Source organism: Ranitomeya variabilis, chromosome 8 (genome assembly GCF_051348905.1).
Source record: "Ranitomeya variabilis isolate aRanVar5 chromosome 8, aRanVar5.hap1, whole genome shotgun sequence".
In the NCBI taxonomy this organism is placed as follows: domain Eukaryota; kingdom Metazoa; phylum Chordata; class Amphibia; order Anura; family Dendrobatidae; genus Ranitomeya; species Ranitomeya variabilis.
Window position 1 is genome coordinate 205,599,908 of NC_135239.1, and position 25,666 is coordinate 205,625,573.

Below are 25,666 nucleotides of genomic sequence, written 5' to 3' on the forward strand. Positions count from 1 at the left end.
AATAGAATGTATGTACACAGTGACTGCACCAGCAGAATAGTGAGTGCAGCTCTGGGGTATAATACAGGATGTTACTCAGGATCAGTAATGTAATGTATGTACACAGTGACTGCACCAGCAGAATAGTGAGTGCAGCTCAGGAGTATAATACAGGATGTAACTCAGGATCAGTAATAGAATGTATGTACACAGTGACTGCACCAGCAGAATAGTGAGTGCAGCTCTGGGGTATAATACAGGATGTAACTCAGGATCAGTAATGTATGTACACAGTGACTGCACCAGCAGAATAGTGAGTGCAGCTCAGGAGTATAATACAGGATGTAACTCAGGATCAGTAATAGAATGTATGTACACAGTGACTGCACCAGCAGAATAGTGAGTGCAGCTCTGGGGTATAATACAGGATGTTACTCAGGATCAGTAATGTAATGTATGTACACAGTGACTGCACCAGCAGAATAGTGAGTGCAGCTCAGGAGTATAATACAGGATGTAACTCAGGATCAGTAATAGAATGTATGTACACAGTGACTGCACCAGCAGAATAGTGTGTGCAGCTCTGGGGTATAATACAGGATGTAACTCAGGATCAGTAATGTATGTACACAGTGACTGCACTAGCAGAATAGTGAGTGCAGCTCTGGAGTATAATACAGGATGTAACTCAGGATCAGTAATGTAATGTATGTACACAGTGACTGCACCAGCAGAATAGTGAGTGCAGCTCTGGGGTATAATAAAGGAGGTAACTCCGGATCAGTAATGTAATGTATGTACACAGTGACTGCACCAGCAGAATAGTGAGTGCACCTCTGGGGTATAATACAGGATGTAACTCAGGATCAGTAATGTATGTACACAGTGACTGCACTAGCAGAATAGTGAGTGCAGCTCAGGAGTATAATACAGGATGTAACTCAGGATCAGTAATGTAATGTATGTACACAGTGACTGCAGCAGCAGAATAGTGAGTGCAGCTCTGGGGTATAATGCAGGATGTAACTCAGGATCAGTAATGTAATGTATGTACACAGTGACTGCACCAGCAGAATAGTGAGTGCAGCTCAGGAGTATAATACAGGATGTAACTCAGGATCAGTAATAGAAAGTATGTACACAGTGACTGCACCAGCAGAATAGTGAGTGCAGCTCTGGGGTATAATACAGGATGTAACTCAGGATCAGTAATGTATGTACACAGTGACTGCACTAGCAGAATAGTGAGTGCAGCTCTGGAGTATAATACAGGATGTAACTCAGGATCAGTAATGTAATGTATGTACACAGTGACTGCACCAGCAGAATAGTGAGTGCAGCTCAGGAGTATAATACAGGATGTAACTCAGGATCAGTAATAGAATGTATGTACACAGTGACTGCACCAGCAGAATAGTGAGTGCAGCTCTGGGGTATAATACAGGATGTAACTCAGGATCAGTAATGTAATGTATGTACACAGTGACTGCACTAGCAGAATAGTGAGTGCAGCTCTGGGGTATAATACAGGATGTAACTCAGGATCAGTAATGTAATGTATGTACACAGTGACTGCACCAGCAGAATAGTGAGTGCAGCTCTGGGGTATAATACAGGATGTAACTCAGGATCAGTAATGTAATGTATGTACACAGTGGCTGCACTAGCAGAATAGTGAGTGCAGCTCAGGAGTATAATACAGGATGTAACTCAGGATCAGTAATGTAATGTATGTACACAGTGACTGCACCAGCAGAATAGTGAGTGCAGCTCTGGGGTATAATACAGGATGTAACTCAGGATCAGTAATGTAATGTATGTACACAGTGACTGCACCAGCAGAATAGTGAGTGCAGCTCAGGAGTATAATACAGGATGTAACTCAGGATCAGTAATAGAATGTATGTACACAGTGACTGCACCAGCAGAATAGTGAGTGCAGCTCTGGGGTATAATACAGGATGTAACTCAGGATCAGTAATGTATGTACACAGTGACTGCACTAGCAGAATAGTGAGTGCAGCTCTGGAGTATAATACAGGATGTAACTCAGGATCAGTAATGTAATGTATGTACACAGTGACTGCACCAGCAGAATAGTGAGTGCAGCTCAGGAGTATAATACAGGATGTAACTCAGGATCAGTAATAGAATGTATGTACACAGTGACTGCACCAGCAGAATAGTGAGTGCAGCTCTGGGGTATAATACAGGATGTAACTCAGGATCAGTAATGTAATGTACAGTGGGGCAAAAAAGTATTTAGTCAGTCTGCAATAGTGCAAGTTCCACCACTTAAAAAGATGAGAGGCGTCTGTAATTTACATCATAGGTAGACCTCAACTATGGGAGACAAACTGAGAAAAAAAATCCAGAAAATCACATTGTCTGTTTTTTTTATCATTTTTTTGCATTTTATGGTGGAAAATAAGTATTTGGTCAGAAACAAAATTTCATCTCAATACTTTGTAATAAATCCTTTGTTGGCAATGACAGAGGTCAAACGTTTTCTGTAAGTCTTCACAAGGTTGCCACACACTGTTGTTGGTATGTTGGCCCATTCCTCCATGCAGATCTCCTCTAGAGCAGTGATGTTTTTGGCTTTTCGCTTGGCAACACGGACTTTCAACTCCCTCCAAAGGTTTTCTATTGGGTTGAGATCTGGAGACTGGCTAGGCCACTCCAGGACCTTGAAATGCTTCTTACGAAGCCACTCCTTCATTGCCCTGGCGGTGTGCTTTGGATCATTGTCATGTTGAAAGACCCAGCCACGTTTCATCTTCAATGCCCTTGCTGATGGAAGGAGGTTTGCACTCAAAATCTCACGATACATGGCCCCATTCATTCTTTCATGTACCCGGATCAGTCGTCCTGGCCCCTTTGCAGAGAAACAGCCCCAAAGCATGATGTTTCCACCACCATGCTTTACAGTAGGTATGGTGTTTGATGGATGCAACTCAGTATTCTTTTTCCTCCAAACACGACAAGTTGTGTTTCTACCAAACAGTTCCAGTTTGGTTTCATCAGAACATAGGACATTCTCCCAAAACTCCTCTGGATCATCCAAATGCTCTCTAGCAAACTTCAGATGGGCCCGGACATGTACTGGCTTAAGCAGTGGGACACGTCTGGCACTGCAGGATCTGAGTCCATGGTGGCGTAGTGTGTTACTTATGGTAGGCCTTGTTACAGCTTGTTACAGCTCTCTGCAGTTCATTCACTAGGTCCCCCCGCGTGGTTCTGGGATTTTTGCTCACCGTTCTTGTGATCATTCTGACCCCACGGGGTGGGATTTTGCGTGGAGCCCCAGATCGAGGGAGATTATCAGTGGTCTTGTATGTCTTCCATTTTCTAATTATTGCTCCCACTGTTGATTTCTTCACTCCAAGCTGGTTGGCTATTGCAGATTCAGTCTTCCCAGCCTGGTGCAGGGCTACAATTTTGTTTCTGGTGTCCTTTGACAGCTCTTTGGTCTTCACCATAGTGGAGTTTGGAGTCAGACTGTTTGAGGGTGTGCACAGGTGTCTTTTTATACTGATAACAAGTTTAAACAGGTGCCATTACTACAGGTAATGAGTGGAGGAAAGAGGAGACTCTTAAAGAAGAAGTTACAGGTCTGTGAGAGCCAGAAATCTTGATTGTTTGTTTCTGACCAAATACTTATTTTCCACCATAAAATGCAAAAGAAATGATAAAAAAAACAGACAATGTGATTTTCTGGATTTTTTTTTCTCAGTTTGTCTCCCATAGTTGAGGTCTACCTATGATGTAAATTACAGACGCCTCTCATCTTTTTAAGTGGTGGAACTTGCACTATTGCTGACTGACTAAATACTTTTTTGCCCCACTGTATGTACACAGTGACTGCACTAGCAGAATAGTGAGTGCAGCTCTGGGGTATAATACAGGATGTAACTCAGGATCAGTAATGTAATGTATGTACACAGTGACTGCACTAGCAGAATAGTGAGTGCAGCTCTGGGGTATAATACAGGATGTAACTCAGGATCAGTAATGTAATGTATGTACACAGTGACTGAACCAGCAGAATAGTGAGTGCAGCTCTGGAGGATAATACAGGAGGTAACTCAGGATCAGTAATGTATGTACACAGTGACTGCACCAGCAGAATAGTGAGTGCAGCTCTGGAGTATAATACAGGATGTAACTCAGGATCAGTAATGTAATGTATGTACACAGAGACTGCACTAGCAGAATAGTGAGTGCAGCTCTGGGGTATAATACAGGATGTAACTCAGGATCAGTAATGTAATGTATGTACACAGTGACTGCACCAGCAGAATAGTGAGTGCAGCTCTGGAGGATAATACAGGAGGTAACTCAGGATCAGTAATGTAATGTATGTACACAGTGACTTCACCAGCAGAAAAGTGAGTGCAGCTCTGGAGTATAATACAGGATGTAACTCAGGATCAGTAATGTAATGTATGTACACAGTGACTGCACCAGCAGAATAGTGAGTGCAGCTCTGGAGGATAATACAGGATGTAACTCAGGATCAGTAATGTAATGTATGGACACAGTGACTGCACCAGCAGAATAGTGAGTGCAGCTCTGGAGGATATTACAGGATGTAACTCAGGATCAGTAATGTATGTACACCGTGACTGCACCAGCAGAATAGTGAGTGCAGCTCTGGGGTATAATACAGGATGTAACTCAGGATCAGTAATGTAATGTATGTACACAGTGACTGCACCAGCAGAATAGTGAGTGCAGCTCTGGGGTATAATACAGGATGTAACTCAGGATCAGTAATGTAATGTATGTACACAGTGACTGCACCAGCAGAATAGTGAGTGCAGCTGTGGAGTATAAAACAAGATGTAACTGAAGATCAATATTAGATAAGTAATATTTGGATTTACAAAGTGTGAGAGAAACATTTTATCAATCTGTTCTTCTTCACACCAAATGTAACATGCAGCACAGACCTGTGGAATATTTCAGCTGTACTTGTCCGTCGTTAATCTCCACTGCAATGAAGTCATGCTTCTCGTTGAGACGTCCATTGTAAAACAAGAGGCCATTCTTCTCTTTAGTAGCAAATCTGAACAGAAATAGAAGAAAAATCAGATTTATACATCTATTATGATCAGATATTTCTATTACTGTGTTTTATCAGTTACTATTATAGCACATTGCTATAAGGAGAGTCTGTTGCTTAAATAGGTTGTTGGCCATCAGAGTGTACACACAGGTTATGCTGGGAGCACACTGCATCTGCCCTCCTTTCTGATATACATCGGAATCTTTAGGCGCCAGATGAGACCATTCACCAGACAGAGGCTGAAGATGTGTTCTTTTGGCCTCCGCCTGGCCAGTATGTGCCTGCATGGCGTGTATTTAATTGTATAGGAAAGCACAGCAGATTGCACCTTCCTATTCAGAGGGCTACTGCAAAGAAACATCTACCAGACAATGGTAATGTAATGTATGTACACAGTGACTGCACCAGCAGAATAGTGAGTGCAGCTCTGGGGTATAATACAGGAGGTAACTCAGGATCAGTAATGTAATGTATGTACACAGTGACTGCACCAGCAGAATAGTGAGTGCAGCTCTGGGGTATAATACAGGAGGTAACTCAGGATCAGTAATGTAATGTATGTACACAGTGACTGCACCAGCAGAATAGTGAGTGCAGCTCTGGAGCATAATACAGGATGTAACTCAGGATCAGTAATACAATCTATGTACACAGTGACTGCACCAGCAGAATAGTGATCGCAGCTCTGGGGTATAACACAGGATGTAATTCAGGATCAGTAATGTAATGTATGTACACAGTGTCTGCACCAGCAGAATAGTGAGTGCAGCTCTGGGGTATAATACAGGAGGTAACTCAGGATCAGTAATGTAATGTATGTACACAGTGACTGCACCAGCAGAATAGTGAGTGCAGCTCTGGAGTATAATACAGGATGTAACTCAGGATCAGTAATGTATGTACACAGTGACTGCACCAGCAGAATAGTGAGTGCAGCTCTGGGGTATAATACAGGATGTAACTCAGGATCAGTAATGTAATGTATGTACACAGTGACTGCACCAGCAGAATAGTGAGTGCAGCTCTGGAGTATAATACAGGAGGTAACTCAGGATCAGTAATGTAATGTATGTACACAGTGACTGCACCAGCAGAATAGTGAGTGCAGCTCTGGAGTATAATACAGGAGGTAACTCAGGATCAGTAATGTAATGTATGTACACAGTGACTGCACCAGCAGAATAGTGAGCGCAGCTCTGGAGTATAATACAGGATGTAACTCAGGATCAGTAATGTAATATCTGTACACAGTGACTGCACCAGCAGAATAGTGAGTGCAGCTCTGGGGTATAATACAGGAGATAACTCAGGATTAGTAATGTAATGTATGTACACAGTGTCTACACCAGCAGAATAGTGAGTTCAGCTCTGAGGTATAATACAGGAGTTAACTCAGGATCAGAAATGTAATGTATGTACACAGTGACTGCACCAGCAGAATAGTGAGTGCAGCTCTGGAGTATAATATAGGATGTAACTCAGGATCAGTAATGTAATGTATGTACACAGTGACTGCACCAGCAGAATAGTGAGTGCAGCTCTGGGGTATAATACAGGATGTAACTCAGGATCAGTAATGTAATGTATGTACACAGTGTCTACACCAGCAGAACAGTGAGTTCAGCTCTGAGGTATAATACAGGAGTTAACTCAGGATCAGAAATGTAATGTATGTACACAGTGACTGCACCAGCAGAATAGTGAGTGCAGCTCTGGAGTATAATACAGGATGTAACTCAGGATCAGTAATGTAGTGTATGTACACAGTGACTGCACCAGCAGAATAGTGAGTGCAGCTCTGGAGTATAATACAGGATGTAACTCAGGATCAGTAATGTAATGTATGTACACAGTGACTGCACCAGCAGAATAGTGAGTGCAGCTCTGGAGTATAATACAGGATGTAACTCAGGATCAGTAATGTAATGTATGTACACAGTGTCTACACCAGCAGAATAGTGAGTTCAGCTCTGAGGTATAATACAAGATGTAACTCAGGATCAGTAATGTAATGTATGTACACAGTGTCTACACCAGCAGAACAGTGAGTTCAGCTCTGAGGTATAATACAGGAGTTAACTCAGGATCAGAAATGTAATGTATGTACACAGTGACTGCACCAGCAGAATAGTGAGGGCAGCTCTGGAGTATAATACAGGATGTAACTCAGGATCAGTAATGTAATGTATGTACACAGTGACTGCACCAGCAGAATAGTGAGTGCAGCTCTGGGGTATAATACAGGATGTAACTCAGGATCAGTAATGTAATGTATGTACACAGTGACTGCACCAGCAGAATAGTGAGTGCAGCTCTGGAGTATAATACAGGATGTAACTCAGGATCAGTAATGTAATGTATGTACACAGTGTCTACACCATCAGAATAGTGAGTTCAGCTCTGAGGTATAATACAGGATGTAACTCAGGATCAGTAATGTAATGTATGTACACAGTGACTGCACCAGCACAATAGTGAGTGCAGCTCTGGAGTATAATACAGGATGTAACTCAGGATCAGTAGTGTAATGTATGTACACCGTGACTGCACCAGCAGAATAGTGAGTGCAGCTCTGGAGTATAATACAGGATGTAACTCAGGATCAGTAATGTAATGTAATGTATGTACACAGTGACTGCACCAGCAGAATAGTGAGTGCAGCTCTGGAGTATAATACAGGATGTAACTCAGGATCAGTAATGTAATGTATGTACACAGTGACTGCACCAGCAGAATAGTGAGAGCAGCTCTGGACTATAATACAAGATCAGTCAAGATAAGCAATGTATTTGATTTTTTTCTCTCCAATTAATAAGTTATTTAATTCTATTCTTTTTATTCAATAACTAACCATTTTAATTAGTGCTCTGAAGGATGTTAGTAAGATTTCAATCTGCGGTAATTGCGCCCCCGTCAGCAATGCGATGTTTTGTTGGTAAACCTATTTATGAAGTCTGATACATTATGGATTGTGCACTTTACAATAGTCTCTGATATTATGAAGATTTCAGTACAATTTTCACCACAGGAAAAATCAGAGGAGATGGAAAGGTATTAAGGCGGAGGATGTCCAAATCAGTCTCTGGAGATTGCGCTCTGGTGGGGAGACGAGCTGTGACCTTTAGTTGAAATGTTCTTCTATGGAGATTAAGCAGTTAGACATTGACAAGAAATTAATGTTTTTCCTTTAGCCTGAAATGTTCCCTTCTGCCGAGCCACTCAGCTCTTATTATCGCACCGAGCAGGATCCTTTCCCTTGGTCGCGTGGAGGTTTTAATGGCCTTTGCTTAAGAGGGTCAAGTGGTTCAAGAGCGTCATTAACACATAAATATCTATGAGGAGAAATGACAATGTAGAATACGACCTTGAATATCACGAAGAGGCTGATGATACCGGATACCTGACCGACACATGACAGGAGGGATCCGTGGCAGCACTCGTGGTCGGATCCACGGGCTGGCATCATGGAAGACCTAATGGTTATAGGTTGGCAGAAAAATCACATTCTATCATGGCACGAAAATGTAGTCTCCGTCCTGTCGATTGGATTGATCCATGTTAATGGGAGAGAATGGAGCAGCTGTCATGGAGCAGCTGTCATAAGTTCCATTTCTGTGATTACCAGGAGGACTAAAGGAAGCATCATGATATCCCCTTCCCCAGGCAAGGGAAACAGATGCAGTGTAATTCATTCCAATCATGGAGCTAGTATGAAAGGGGTAAAGGTCTATAAAGAACGTCTCTCACTCTGGAGGACCTGCCACTTTACTGCACGGCATGGACAGCTCATTCGTTTCAATGGACAACATGTAATATTTCAACTCCCCAGTGGTGGCGCTGCAGGGAAATGGAACACTTGGTGTCAGGCTCTTTCGATGATTAGAGCTGATCACTAGAGCAGAAGTCTTTGTGATCAAACTTTTATCCAAAGTAAGCAACATTTTTGGAGGGGTATTCCCAGCAATGATGACCAGCGGGGGTCCGACCTCTGGGATATCCTTCTTCTACGTATTTTGCACAGCAGCACCCCCGGCTGCCCAACTGTGACCTCATTCAGTAAAGTGGTGCAGCACTAGCTCAGCTCTGTAGCCCCGTCGGTTGGGGTCCCAAGGTTCGGAGCCCACCAGTCACAATTCATCACCTTATAAGACTACAGGGTCCTGGAGAAGATGGAGTCCAGCCTTGGTTAGTCCCTTTCCCCTATGCTGTTGTTTGAGCAGAGTGGTCATTGTTTTATTGCACGGCTCTCCTATAATTTATCCCGTTACAATATACCGGCCTCAGGACGCCCCCGGGAGAGATGTTATTAAACGCGACCTCTTTAGGGCAGGAGATTAAATTTGCAGACTGAAAAGCTCATATAAAATATCCTCCTAGATAATCAAATCTAATAAAATGTGACAAAAGTAATAAAAGATAGAACAGACTAATTACCGCGTCTATGGACTGGAGCAGCTGGAATATCCAGCATTTACATACCACAAGAAGCAATCAGTGGCTGCTCTGCAGAACTCCGGGGGCACTGCCAGTCTGGGGCGCAGAGGGAGCGCAAAATCTAGTGCCATGCACCATACCTCGTATTTTCCCCTAAGCTTCTCTTGGGTGAAATATGTGGGAAACTGAGATTATGGTGGTGGTCAAGGCGAAATCTGGTGAATTTTTGTGCATATAGCCGTCATTATGGGGGCACTATGGCTGATCCTCATACTGAAGCACTATAGCCGTCATTATGGGGGGCACTATGGCTGATCCTCATACTGAAGCACTATAGCTGTAATTATGGAGGCACTATGGCTGATCCTCATACTGAAGCACTATAGCCGTCATTATGGGGGCACTATGGCTGATCCTCATACTGAAGCACTATAGCCGTCATTATGGGGGCACTATGGCTGATCCTCATACTGAAGCACTATAGCCGTCATTATGGGGGCACTATGGCTGATCCTCATACTGAAGCATTATAGCCGTCATTATGGGGGGCACTATGGCTGATCCTCATACTGAAGCACTATAGCTGTAATTATGGGGGCACTATGGCTGATCCTCATACTGAAGCACTATAGCTGTAATTATGGGGGCACTGTGGCTGATCCTCATACTGAAGTACTATAGTTGTAATTATGGGGTCCCTATGGCTGATCCTCATACTGAAGCACTATAGCTGTAATTATGGGGTCACTAAGGTTGATCCCCATACTGAAGTGCTCTAGCTGTAATTATGGGGGCACTATGGCTGATCCTCATACTGAAGCACTATAGCTGTGATTATGGGGGCATTATGGCTGATCCTCACACTGAAGCACTATAGCTGTGATTATGGGGGCATTATGGCTGATTCATACTGAAGCACTATAGCTGTAATTATGGGGGCACTGTGGCTGATCTACATACTGAAGCACTATAGCTGTAATTATGGGGGCACTATGGCGGATCCCCATACTGAAGCACTATAGCTGTAATTATGGGGGCATTATGGCTGATCCTCACACTGAAGCACTATAGCTGTAATTATGGGGGCAATATGGCTGATCCTCATACTGAAGCACTATAGCTGTAATTATAGGGGCACTGTGGCTGATCCTCACACTGAAGCACTATAGCTGTAATTATGGGGGCACTATGGCTGATCCTCATACTGAAGCACTATAGCTGTAATTATGGGGGCACTATGGCTGATCCTCACACTGAAGCACTATAGCTGTAATTATGCGGGCACTGTGGCTGATCTACATACTGAAGGCAGCACTATAACTGTAATTATGGGGGCACTATGGCTGGTCCTCACACTGAAGTACTATAGCTGTAATTATGGGGGCACTATGGCTGATCCTCATACTGAAGCACTATAGCTGTAATTATGGGGGCACTATGGCTGGTCCTCACACTGAAGTACTATAGCTGTAATTATGGGGGCACTATGGCTGATCCTCATACTGAAGCACTATAGCTGTAATTATGGGGGCACTATGGCTGGTCCTCACACTGAAGCACTATAGCTGTAATTATGGGGGCACTATGGCTGATCCCCATACTGAAGCACTATAGCTGTAATTATGGGGGCACTATGGCTGATCCTCATACTGAAGCACTATAGCTGTAGTTATGGGGGCACTATGGCTGATTCATACTGAAGCACTATAACTGTAATTATGGGGGCACTATGGCTGGTCCTCACACTGAAGTACTATAGCTGTAATTATGGGGGCACTATGGCTGATCCTCATACTGAAGCACTATAGCTGTAATTATGGGGGCACTATGGCTGATCCTCACACTGAAGCACTATAGCTGTAATTATGGGGGCACTGTGGCTGATCTACATACTGAAGCATTATAACTGTAATTATGGGGGCACTATGGCTGGTCCTCACACTGAAGCACTATAGCTGTAATTATGGGGGCGCTGTGGCTGATCTACATACTGAAGCACTATAACTGTAATTATGGGGGCACTATGGCTGGTCCTCACACTGAAGTACTATAGCTGTAATTATGGGGGCACTATGGCTGATCCTCATACTGAAGCACTATAGCTGTAATTATGGGGGCACTATGGCTGGTCCTCACACTGAAGCACTATAGCTGTAATTATGGGGGCACTATGGCTGATCCTCACACTGAAGCACTATAGCTGTAATTATGGGGGCACTATGGCTGATCCTCATACTGAAGCACTATAGCTGTAATTATGGGGGCACTATGGCTGATCCTCATACTGCAGCACTATAGCTGTAATTATGGGGGCACTGTGGCTGATCTACATACTGAAGCACTATAGCTGTAATTATGGGTTACTATGGCTGATCCCCATACTGAAGCACTATAGCTGTAATTATGGGGGCACTATGGCTGATCCTCACACTGAAGCACTATAGCTGTAATTATGGGGGCACTATGGCTGATCCTCATACTGAAGCACTATAGCTGTAATTATGGGGGCACTATGGCTGATCCTCACACTGAAGCACTATAACTGTAATTATGGGGGCACTATGGCTGGTCCTCACACTGAAGTACTATAGCTGTAATTATGGGGGCACTATGGCTGGTCCTCACACTGAAGTACTATAGCTGTAATTATGGGGGCACTATGGCTGATCCTCATACTGAAGCACTATAACTGTAATTATGGGGGCACTGTGGCTGATCTACATACTGAAGCACTATAACTGTAATTATGGGGGCACTATGGCTGGTCCTCACACTGAAGTACTATAGCTGTAATTATGGGGGCACTATGGCTGATCCTCATACTGAAGCACTATAGCTGTAATTATGGGGGCACTATGGCTGATCCTCACACTGAAGCACTATAGCTGTAATTATGGGGGCACTGTGGCTGATCTACATACTGAAGCATTATAACTGTAATTATGGGGGCACTATGGCTGGTCCTCACACTGAAGCACTATAGCTGTAATTATGGGGGCGCTGTGGCTGATCTACATACTGAAGCACTATAACTGTAATTATGGGGGCACTATGGCTGGTCCTCACACTGAAGCACTATAGCTGTAATTATGGGGGCACTATGGCTGATCCTCACACTGAAGCACTATAGCTGTAATTATGGGGGCACTATGGCTGATCCTCATACTGAAGCACTATAGCTGTAATTATGGGGGCACTATGGCTGATCCTCATACTGCAGCACTATAGCTGTAATTATGGGGGCACTGTGGCTGATCTACATACTGAAGCACTATAGCTGTAATTATGGGTTACTATGGCTGATCCCCATACTGAAGCACTATAGCTGTAATTATGGGGGCACTATGGCTGATCCTCACACTGAAGCACTATAGCTGTAATTATGGGGGCACTATGGCTGATCCTCATACTGAAGCACTATAGCTGTAATTATGGGGGCACTATGGCTGATCCTCACACTGAAGCACTATAACTGTAATTATGGGGGCACTATGGCTGGTCCTCACACTGAAGTACTATAGCTGTAATTATGGGGGCACTATGGCTGGTCCTCACACTGAAGTACTATAGCTGTAATTATGGGGGCACTATGGCTGATCCTCATACTGAAGCACTATAACTGTAATTATGGGGGCACTGTGGCTGATCTACATACTGAAGCACTATAACTGTAATTATGGGGGCACTATGGCTGGTCCTCACACTGAAGTACTATAGCTGTAATTATGGGTTACTATGGCTGATCCTCACAGTGAAGCACTATAGCTGTAATTATGGGGGCACTATGGCTGGTCCTCACACTGAAGTACTATAGCTGTAATTATGGGGGCACTATGGCTGATCCTCATACTGAAGCACTATAGCTGTAATTATGGGGGCACTATGGCTGGTCCTCACACTGAAGCACTATAGCTGTAATTATGGGGGCACTATGGCTGGTCCTCACACTGAAGTACTATAGCTGTAATTATGGGGGCACTGTGGCTGATCTACATACTGAAGCACTATAACTGTAATTATGGGGGCACTATGGCTGGTCCTCACACTGAAGTACTATAGCTGTAATTATGGGTTACTATGGCTGATCCTCACAGTGAAGCACTATAGCTGTAATTATGGGACATTATGATTATTACTATATTGGCTTTGTAACGATTATAGGCCTGGAACTGCTATTTACCATTTCCGCACACACTGGGAGATAAGCCAGGAGTTTTCTATTGAATATATGGTAAGACTTTATCATTTCCTAAGATAGATATTATGTAAGACATCTCGTTAGATCGTCGGCTCTGGAGAGATCTGGGCTGAGCGCTGATCAATATCCTGACTAATAAATGAATCACTGTAACAACATCAGGAGGGATAAATCCTCAGTGTAACAGCCGCTGACTGATCATCACTATCAAAATGATTCACTAACAATAACCGGCAGGACGAAAGCATGAATATTTCAGCAGGACGGAGGTAAATAAAAAGATGTTAATCCACTAAACTACCGCACCCATCATCCTCAGAATACAAAGAGTTAAATGTAACATTACTGAAGAACTGCAAAGTGGCAGGACAGACAGATAGATAATAGATAAATAGATGATAGATAGATAATAGATCGATAGATAATAGATAGATAATAGATGATAGATTAATAGATAGATAGATGATAGATAGATAGATAGATAGATAGATAGAGAATAGATCAATAGATAGGTAGATAGATAATAGAGAATAGATAGATGATAGATAATAGATAGATGATAGATATAGATAGACAATAGATAGAGAATAGATAGATAGATAGATAGATAGATAGATAGATAGATAGATAGATAGATAGGACGCATGTAAATGATGACCATCTCTGAACAGCGGAATATAGATAGGTCTCCTCTGACTCAAGGTCTCGGATGAGGTCACCCTCCAAGCATATAGCAGCACAATGATCTGATTGGTGGGAGGACGTCACCTAATGACATCATCATCATCATCATCAATCAATTGTAATATAATGAGAAAGTGCTGGGCTTTGATGGAAAGCAGCCGGCAGGAACATCTGGGATGGAGCAGAAGCTAACTGGGGAATGAGCAGAGAGGGGAAAGTAAAAATACACTGAGGAGGATGAGGGTAATCCAATCTTTATCTTACTATCTTGGAAGATAGATAATAGATATAATTTCAACAAATACAAACATTGAAACACCCCCTTCCATTGCAAACTGTTTATTAGGAATATTTACAAACTTTCTGCTGTTTGCAATAAAATAATGAAACAAGAACAATGTAAATGGCTGAACACAACTAATGCGACAAGTGATTTCTCCAAATCCAGCACACAATGGCACAGACACCTGCAGTCTCAGAATTATTCATCCCCTTTGGTACTTAGTAGAGCCCGCTGGCTGTTATAACCTGCTGCACACATGATGCATAGCCAGACATCAGCTTCTGGCAGATTTTAAGAGAAATGTTTGTTTTTATTATATACCACTTATTAGATGAGTTGTGTTGAGGTACTTAAATTGTTCTTGTTTTTGTTTTGTTGGTTTATTACAATCAGAAAGTTAGTAATTTTTCCTAATAAAATGAATTTGCATGGTGCAGCAACCATGATGTTTCGCAGGACTCTGGTCTGGACCTTTACACTGCATTACTGCTATATAGAACATACTTATAAAATCAAGGAACTTAGCGCACAAATTGGCCAATTCATGAGAGCCCACCGGCCACAATAAGGCGACCTTTCTCTAATGGGACAGTGGCTGTTGGATTCTTTGATGTGTATAAAGTAGGTGCTGCTCAGTCTTAAGGCCCCGTCTCACATAGCGAGATCGCTAGCGAGATCGCTGCTGAGTCACAAGTTTTGTGACGCAACAGCGATCTCAGTAGCGATCTCGCTATGTGTGACACGTACCAGCGATCAGGCCCCTGCTGCGAGATCGCTGGTCATGTCGGAATGGCCTGGACCTTTTTTTGGTCGTTGAGGTCCCGCTGACATCGCTGAATCGGTGTGTGTGACACCGATCCAGCGATGTCTTCACTGGTAACCAGGGTAAACATCGGGTTAGTTTTTGTAGATAGACAGATGTTAGCTGATTATTTTACTCTCATTGAACCATAATTATGGCAACATGTTTTCACCACAGGCAGACAGACTACAGACAGACGGACGGGGGCACTTACGACAGTGAGAGGCTCATGTGAAATCTCTGCCGCAGTCCTCGGAACATGACAAACGATTTAGGAGGGAAGGAACGTGTTGACAGTTTGCAGAATGGCTTCTCAAAGCCTCCAGATGGACACTGGCATGTGAAGCCTCCTTCTGCCAAGTTAGTGCATGTCCCCCCATTTCTGCAGACTCCGGGCACACAGCGTCCTGAGGTGCTGTCCACATCACAGTTGTCACCTGTAAGAAAAGAGAGAGAGGTTTATACCAGGTCCTCCTTACCAGGTTTATACCGAATCCTTACCAGGTTTATACCGAGTCCTTACCGCTAAACTTCACGGATCTTTCAAAAGAGGTGAATACGCTATTATATGGGGAGTGTTTGTACCCTTATGTGCTGCCATCTAGTGGCTAAATGTGCAAGTGCATCTATATAATCATCCTATTCATTGCGCCACATTGTCTATGATGGGCACATGGTTGGCATCTGACCTTTGCCCATCACAAATAAGTGTAAGAACTTCAATATGGCCATATAGGACTCCTTATATTTTATTCATCTGCCTCTGCAGAAAAAAAAATAGTTAATTATTTTCTAAAAATTTTCAATGATAGCATAAAGTGTGGCAGGACAGTTCAGACACTTGTTTACGCCTCAGGTGGAAGTGATTGATACAATCTCTACAGGCCACAGATATAAGATTTCCTCCCTGCTTCAGATCGCGCTGGCATCGATGTCAGTACAGAGCCTCACAGGAGGCAATTTCTTGGGCATACGGTGGTATCTCCAGCTCCTGGCAAGACTCAAGCCTGTGAAGCTTTGCCATTAACCCCTAAGTTGCTGGAGACACGTAGACAGTGCATGCACAGCGGAGACTTGCCCAGTGTACACGGTGAGGAGAGTGTTAATGTGTCCTTTGAGGGTAGCATAGAAGGAAGAATACTGAGTCTTTGATGCCAGTGACAGATGGTATAGATAGGAAGGAGACCTTGGTTTCCTGCTCATACTTTAAGGACGTGGAGAACAAAGAAAGTTAAAAGCTCCGGAATATTTCTCTTTGATATGATACTTCTTTCATAAAGTTGATACCAATGTAACTTTCTCACTAAACTCGCAGATGCACTATGTGGAAACCATCAGCAAGGAGGTCAGGTGTTGCTGATGATGATGATCTATTTTGACTTGACATCTCACCCCAATATTGGTTTCTGCGCCATGAAGGGATTCACTGCTTCTATGTATATAAAGTTCCAGCACTGTACAATGAAAACTCTTGCAACTTTCTAGTACACTTTGAGGGGCAAGTATCAAGACTTTTGTGCCAGTGTTCTGCATTTTTGCACCAAAAATATGACTGTTTGCAATTTTACACGCATTTGTCAAAAGTTATAATGTGGGTTTGATTGAGAATGTTCTAGCCAGATTTATGAACTTTTAAAAGTCCCCTAATAAGAACTTCCCCCACTTTGTATTTACCTACCTCTGGACCACCCATGGACCAAAAAATGTCTGGGCGGTGTGCAATTACACAAGTTCCTCCTCCAGACCCTTTAATAATGTGATCGGCACTGCTATACAGCCAAAAGGCTGAATTTCTACTGTAACTGGGGCTAATATACCTGCCCCAGTTACAGGGAATACCAGATTTAAAAAAAAATATATTAAAATGTTGAAAATACCCCTCAAAGGCTTGACCGCAATACAAATTGCTGATACTAACTCCACACGCAGAAAAAAAAACCCATCTCTGATATATAAAGGTAATTGTGACAGAAAAAGGAACACATTTTAAAATGTATTTTGGTCCTTTGTGATCATAATAAAAAAAATGTGAAATACATATCGGCATTTCCTTTATCTTCCAACCAATATGGCCCTATATTGATAGATATAAAAAATAAAAAAATAGAGTCTGAAAATAACACGTATAACAAAAAAGAATGCTAAACTATTAGCATATCCAAACGAGAAAAAATATTTACAGCTCTTTAAACCTCATTTAGGAAAAAAACAAATAATTTAAAAAAATTCTACCAATCCAAAAAATGTTTGCCAGCAAGGTAGTAATGGTAATAAATTGGACTAAAATGTAACTTTTAATTATATTATTTAAAACCAATTAAGACAAGAACAACAAACAGACAAACACTAAAGTAGAAAACACCCACTAAGCCCAATATTAATAGGTATATCTGGGCGGTAATATTGCTTAATTGAGTACTCTCAATCTCTCAGACAATGACCTCATATAATTCAAAGCAATTGTCTTATATTGCTTTGAATTATATGAGGTCATTGTCTGAGAGATTGAGAGTACTCAATTTTGTTGTTCTTGTCTTAATTGGTTTTAAATAATATAATTAAAAGTTACATTTTGGAAAAAAACAAACAAAGATGTGTCGGGTCAGGAACAATGGCCTGGTCTTGAACTGGTTAAATTCTTCACCATTTTCAAGATCTTTGCTTGCAGTCAGTGGATAAAACCATTTTATTTACAGGACATGGATGAAAACCTACAGATGCAGAGGTGGATAGTGTAATTGCATCTAGTCTAGGCAATCCTTGCAAGCTAGAAGCACTCATTGTCTCATCTGTCTAGTTTGCTACAATGTATCTGTGGATATAATGTATCATCCTCATCTTTAGACTGTTTCCTGTCACTTGCTCAAAAAAATGTAGTTAAATACCTTGTAAAAAAAAATCCCTGAGCTCCCCTGATACTGCCTCTCTTTACGTTTCCTCTATTGCAGAGATATTTACATTTGTAGGTTTTGGAGAGCAGTATGTGAAATCTCTGATTCTGAGTCTTCTCGGGGGGGGGGGGGGGGTGTTATTTCACCCATTTTTTCCCAAACTCTGCCAATCACAGCTCGGCAGCTGGTCTAGCAGTCCCAGGCCCTGCCAATCACAGCTTTGAAGAAGAAGATAATGCCCAGTTGGACTACAGAGCAGACATATTCGTGGTCCATCTCCTTAAAGGACTGGATCCTGATTTCTTTCAGAAACCCCTGACCATGAGTTGTGTCCATTTTTCTAACTCAGTAAAATAGAAGCGAGCTGCAATAACATGCAAAAACATGGTCAGAGGTAACACTGTCCCTGAAAGAAAGCGGACATGTCTTTTTTAATCCTTGACAACCCCTTTAAGTATTTGCATGATCTTCCTGTATAGTCCGACATGTATCTGTTGGAATCATTCATACGAACTATACAATTAATGAATGAATAATTGGGCAATCATAATCTTAGGTGTATGGTCAGCTAAAGACATTGCTCACCAATACATCTCCTGTGAGACTGCTGCTTTATCCCTTCTCCATGCTTTACACTGCAGCTATCACTATTCAGAATGAATGCGGTGTATACTAAGCACATGATCCTCAGGAAATCAGGGCTTGAAGAGATTCATACCAAGACGGCTTTCTTTCAGGATTCAATTTGCCTATTCTTGTACCTAAACACCCTGGATATGCCAAGGTGGCACGCTGGCACCATTCCAAACTTGTGCCATCAAGTGCAATCAATACGGTAGAATTTGATATCCTGATGTTTGCCCCTCTGTCACAGTCCTTTTGATCACACATAGGAAAATTGCATTGTGTAATTTTAGGGAGTTACTACAAAAGAAATTCCGTTATTTTCCGAATATGTCACATCGCTGCTTTTACTGACATTTTTTGTTAACATTTCTGCCATCAGATTCATTACATTAGGAAATACCATAATTTGTAGCTAAAAACACCCATGAAGGCCGGTTCTAGGGCAGGAAGCCAGAACCTTGGAACATACTAGCGCCTGACAAAAGCAATTGTAAATTTTAGCAGGAAATAAGCAATTGGCCTTTTACTAACCCACGGAGATAATGCTTCCTCTAAATGTGAGCCATTCACTGGAATTCATTTCCACCGTGTTCCCTTTTGCTTTCCAGACTCATAAACTTGCACAATGTAATTTAGAATATAGGATTAAGAGAGACGCGTTTTGTCACCCTCTATATTGCAAAACAATTTTCCTCTAAAATAACAAAACTATAACCTGATTACGCTTTCTCAGGTAACAAATAAATAAGCCACTAATGGCAGCCACTGCCGTGCCCATAGGGGATGTCATTTGACTTTCCACCCACCCTGAGTGGTATATGAAACCGAGTTGGTAAACAGAATCTTTCCCTGGTTTCCCTCTATAATACATATCTGCCTGCGTTAGTGTCATATTCATGTAAGGATTTTTATGAACCAGCTAGATCAGGATGAACAGAGCTAAAAGTGAATGGGCTTGTTATATGAGAACCAGCTCTATAGTTTACCCACTCTATCACTGTGACATCATGACATCAAGGGGTTTAATAATTGTAAGAGGCACCAAGGATGCCCGAATAGGAGTGCTCGCCAAGGACGTTCACATTGTCCCGGTCCAGCTGCCATGGAGTACCGAAGGGTAGCGCAAATCTTTTTCACCCATCTCTACTCTTAACACATGGTTGAACTTCTGTCAATGCAGAGTCATTGGACTCAATGATATTGATAATGTGTCAACAATCGTGGTGTTTCTAGAAAATTACTACATCTGTTCCATTAGTCAAAATTAGTCAGACGAGTATGATAACAATCAAGAGTATATACCGGTGATCAGTCACAGGTTCACTAAGAAAGGGTCTTATTGCTGCAAATGAAGAACTAATTTTCATCGGATCATACAAGCTTGTCTGCGCCTTCATTTAACACATTACATTTTCCAGACTCATAAAATTCTGCAGTTTGTTAAATATTATAAAGGCAGCTGCAACAATGGGGACAATCAGTCTGTTTAGTGGATATGCAAATTAGCAATATCCTCTTCTACATGTTTGTCTAATAAAGTCTGAAAGCTGAAAACAAGCCCCTGCCTTATACAAATATGACTAGAAGACGTCCCCTTATGAATAATATAGCCGTTATAATACTGCCTATATGTACAAGAATATAACTACTATAATACTGCTCCTATGTACAAGAATATAACTACTATAATACTGCCCCTATGTACAAGAATATAACTACTATAATACTGCTCCTATGTACAAGAATATAACTACTATAATACTGCTCCTATATACAAGAATATAACCACTATAATACTGCTCCTATGTACAAGAATATAACTACTATAATACTGCCCCTGTGTACAAGAATATAACTACTATAATACTGCCCCTATGTACAAGAATATAACTGCTATAATAATGCTCCTATGTACAAGAATGTAACTACTATAAAACTGCCCCTATGTACAAGAATATAACTACTATAATACTGCTCCTATGTACAAGAATATAACTACTATAATACGGCTCCTATGTACAAGAATATAACTACTATAATACTGCCCCTATGTACAAGAATATAACTACTATAATACTGCCCCCTATGTACAAGAATATAACTACTATAATACTGCTCCTATATACAAGAAAATAACTACTATAATACTGCTCCTATGTACAAGAATATAACTACTATAATACTGCTCCTATGTACAAGAATATAACTACTATAATACTGCCCCTATGTACAAGAATATAACTACTATAATACTGCCCCTATGTACAAGAATATAACTACTATAATACTGCTCCTATATACAAGAAAATAACTACTATAATACTGCTCCTATGTACAAGAATATAACTACTATAATACTGCTCCTATGTACAAGAATATAACTACTATAATACTGCCCCTATGTACAAGAATATAACTACTATAATACTGCCCCCTATGTACAAGAATATAACTACTATAATACTGCCCCCTATGTACAAGAATATAACTACTATAATACTGCCCCCTATGTACAAGAATATAACTACTATAATACTGCTCCTATAGAATATAACTGCTATAATACTGCTCCTATATACAAGAATATAACTGCTATAATACCGCCCCTATGTACAAGAATATAACTACTATAATAATGCCCCTATGTACAAGAATATAACTACTATAATAATGCTCCTATATACAAGAATATAACTACTATAATACTGCTCCTATGTACAAGAATATAACTACTATAATACTGCCCCTGTGTACAAAAATATAACTATTATAATACTGCTCCTATGTACAAGAATATAACTACTATAATACTGCTCCTATGTACAAGAATATAACTACTATAATACTGCCCCCTATATACAAGAATATAACTACTATAATACTGCTCCTATGTACAAGAATATAACTACTATAATACTGCTCCTATGTACAAGAATATAACTAGTATAATACTGCCTATATGTACAAGAATATAACTACTATAATACCGCCCCTATATACAAGAATATAACCACTATAATACCGCCCCTATGTACAAGAATATAACTACTATAATACTGCTCCTATGTACAAGAATATAACTAGTATAATACTGCCTATATGTACAAGAATATAACTACTATAATACTGCCCCTATATACAAGAATATAACTACTATAATACCGCCCCTATGTACAAGAATATAACTACTATAATACTGCTCCTATGTACAAGAATATAACTACTATAATACTGCTCCTATGTATAAGAATATAACTACTATAATACTGCTCCTATGTACAAGAATATAACTAGTATAATACTGCCTATATGTACAAGAATATAACTACTATAATACTGCTCCTATATACAAGAATATAACTACTATAATACCGCCCCTATGTACAAGAATATAACTACTATAATACTGCTCCTATGTACAAGAATATAACTACTATAATACTGTCCCCTATGTACAAGAATATAACTACTATAATACTGCCCCTATGTACAAGAATATAACTACTATAATACTATTCCTATGTACAAGAATATAACTACTATAATACTGCCCACTATGTACAAGAATATAACTACTACACTGCGTGCAGAATTATTAGGCAAGTTGTATTTTAGAGGATTATTTTTATTATTGATCAACAACTATGTTCTCAATCAACCCAAAAGACTCATAAATATCAAATCTTAATATTTTTGGAAGTTGGAGTGTTTTTTTTTTTAGATTTGGCTATCTTAGGAGGATATCTGTTTGTGCAAGTAACTATTACTGTGCAGAATTATTAGGCAACTTAATAAAAACCAAATATATTCCCATCTCACTTGTTTATTTTCACCAGGTAAACCAATATAACGACAAAATTTAGAAATAAACATTTCTGACATGCAAAAACAAAACCAAAATAAATAAGTGCCCAATATAGCCCCCTTTCTTTATGATGACACTCAGCAGCCTCCATCCATAGATTCTGTCAGTTGCTTGATCTGTTTACGACCAACATTGCGTGCAGCAGCCACCACAGCCTCCAGACACTGCTCCGAGAGGTCGACTGTTCTCCCTCCCTGTAGATCACACATTTTATAAGGAACCACAGGTTCTCTATGGGGTTCAGATCAGGTGAACAAGGGGGCCATGTCATTATTTTTTCTTTGTTGAGACCTTTACTGGCCAGCCACGCTGTGGAGTAGTTGGAGGCATGTGATGGAGCATTTTCCTGCATGAACATCATGTTTTTCTTGAACGATACCGACTTCTTCCTGTACCACTGCTTGAAGAAGTTGTCTTCCAGAAACTGGCAGTAGGTCTGGGAGTTGAGCTTCACTCCATCCTCAACCCGAAAAGACTGCCCCCTATGTACAAGAATATAACTACTATAATACTGCCCCCTATGTACAAGAATATAACTACTATAATACTGCCCCTATGTACAAGTATATAACTACTATAATACTGCCCCCTATGTACAAGTATATAACTACTATAATACTGCTCCTATGTACAAGAATATAACTACTATAATACTGCCCCCTAAACTGAACAGACAGGTGGATTTATGTGTTTGACTGTAAACCTAGAATTTCTGCCTGCAGGTAGTATATACAGACAGTGATATAATATATACCAGACATGTCTTGGATACACAATCCAGGATTCGGATCTTTATGTCTTAGATGTGGATAGGTTGTAGTGTCTGAGGCTAGACAAAAAGTCAATGGTTTGTATGTTGTCTTAGCACATCAAAGAGTTGAGCGGATAGAATTATCCCTATAAGCATGTTCCCCGGGACTAATAATTAACAGATTAGTATATTAAATACCAATTAAGTCTAACAAAAATGTAAATTCTCAAGTGGGGGGTCTGCTCGGAATAGAATGAAAGTGGATGACAGAACCGTTTCTTCAGTTTGACAGAGGATGTCTTTGACCCTTTTGGTGCTGGTGAGATGCTCAGCATGAAATTCAGGAGACAAGATATTCCTGACTTCTTACAGGAAATAAAAGGGTAAATAAGGCCTCCTCCTGAGAAGTGAGAGTTAATTAAGACCTGTGTAGTGAGAGACTGATCTTATCCAGACACAATCCCTGTATTGATCCTCTTTCCTGAATTAAGAAATACATTAACAGAGTTCTCAGACTCACAACATTTCTTCATCCTAAGCACAAAACCTTCCCAGAAATAAAGCAAGGGTGGACTTATGCTAGTTGTACATAGGACAGTATTATAGTAGTTATATTCTTGTATATAGGGGCAGTATTATAGTAGTTACATTGTACATAGGAAGCAGTATTATAGTATATTATTATACATAGGGGCAGTATTATAGGAGTTATATTGTACAAAGGAAGCAGTATTACAGTAGTTATATTCTTGTACATAGGGGCAGTATTATAGTAGTTATATTCTTGTACATTGGAGCAGTATTATAGTAGTTATATTCTTGTACATAGGAGCAGTATTATAGTAGGTATATTCTTGTACATAGGAGCAGTATTATAGTAGTTATATTCTTGTACATAGGAGCAGTATTATAGTAGTTATATTCTTGTACATAGGAGCAGTATTATAGTAGTTATATTCTTGTACATAGGAGCAGTATTATAGTAGTTATATTCTTGTAGATAGTGGTTAGTATTACAGTAGTTATATTATTGTACATAGGGGCAGTATTATAGTAGTTATATTATTGTACATAGGAGCAGTATTATAGTAGTTATATTCTTGTACATAGGAGCAGTATTATAGTAGTTATATTCTTGTACATTGGAGCAGTATTATAGTAGTTATATTCTTGTACATAGGAGCAGTATTATAGTAGTTATATTCTTGTACATAGGAGCAGTATTATAGTAGTTATATTCTTGTAGATAGTGGTTAGTATTACAGTAGTTATATTATTGTACATAGGGGCAGTATTATAGTAGTTATATTATTGTACATAGGAGCAGTATTATAGTAGTTATATTCTTGTACATAGGGGAAGTATTATAGTAGTTATATTCTTGTACATAGGGCAGTATTATAGTAGTTATATTATTGTACATAGGGAGCAGTATTATAGTAGTTATATTCTTGTACATAGGGGCAGTATTATAGTAGTTATATTCTTGTACATAGGGGCAGTATTACAGTAGTTATATTCTTGTACATAGGAGCAGTATTATAGTAGTTATTAGTTATAATGTTGTATGTAGGAGGCAGTATTATAGTAGTTATATTCTTGTACATAGGGGCAGTATTATAGTAGTTATATTCTTGTACATACGGGCAGTATTATAGTAGTTATATTCTTCTACATAGGAGCAGTATTATAGTAGTTATATTATTGCACATAGGGAGCAGTATTATAGTAATTATATTCTTGTACATAGGAGCAGTATTATATTAGTTATTAGTTATATTCTTGTACATAGGGGGCAGTATTATAGTAGGTATATTCTTGTACATAGGGGAGTATTATAATAGTTATATTCTTGTACATAGGAGCAGTATTATTTTAGTTATTAGTTATATTCTTGTACATAGGGGCAGTATTATAGTAGTTATATTTATGTACATAGGGGCAGTATTATAGTAGTTATATTCTTGTACATAGGGGCGGTATTATAGTAGTTATATTTATGTACATAGGGGGCAGTATTATAGTAGTTATATTCTTGTACATAGGGGCAGTATTATAGTAGTTATATTCTTGTACACAGG

General features: G+C 40.2%; 1 protein-coding gene and 1 long non-coding RNA gene across 4 annotated transcripts in view; one reads left to right on the plus strand and one right to left on the minus strand.

Moving 5' to 3' along the window:
• Positions 1-25,666, plus strand: part of LOC143787595 (uncharacterized) — a 153,679-nt gene that overhangs the window by 60,723 nt on the left and 67,290 nt on the right. The window lies entirely within an intron of this gene.
• Positions 1-25,666, minus strand: part of CELSR3 (cadherin EGF LAG seven-pass G-type receptor 3) — a 101,007-nt gene that overhangs the window by 35,057 nt on the left and 40,284 nt on the right. For all 3 annotated transcript variants that reach the window (XR_013218408.1, XM_077276480.1, XM_077276479.1), the window contains exons 3-4: positions 15,666-15,888; positions 4,935-5,050 (exon numbers count right to left, since the gene is read on the minus strand). Coding sequence is in view for 2 of the 3 variants with exons in the window: in XM_077276480.1 (XP_077132595.1) it covers positions 4,935-5,050; positions 15,666-15,888 (339 nt within the window). In the remaining variant the exon portion in view is untranslated. The remainder of the gene's footprint in view (positions 1-4,934; positions 5,051-15,665; positions 15,889-25,666) is intronic.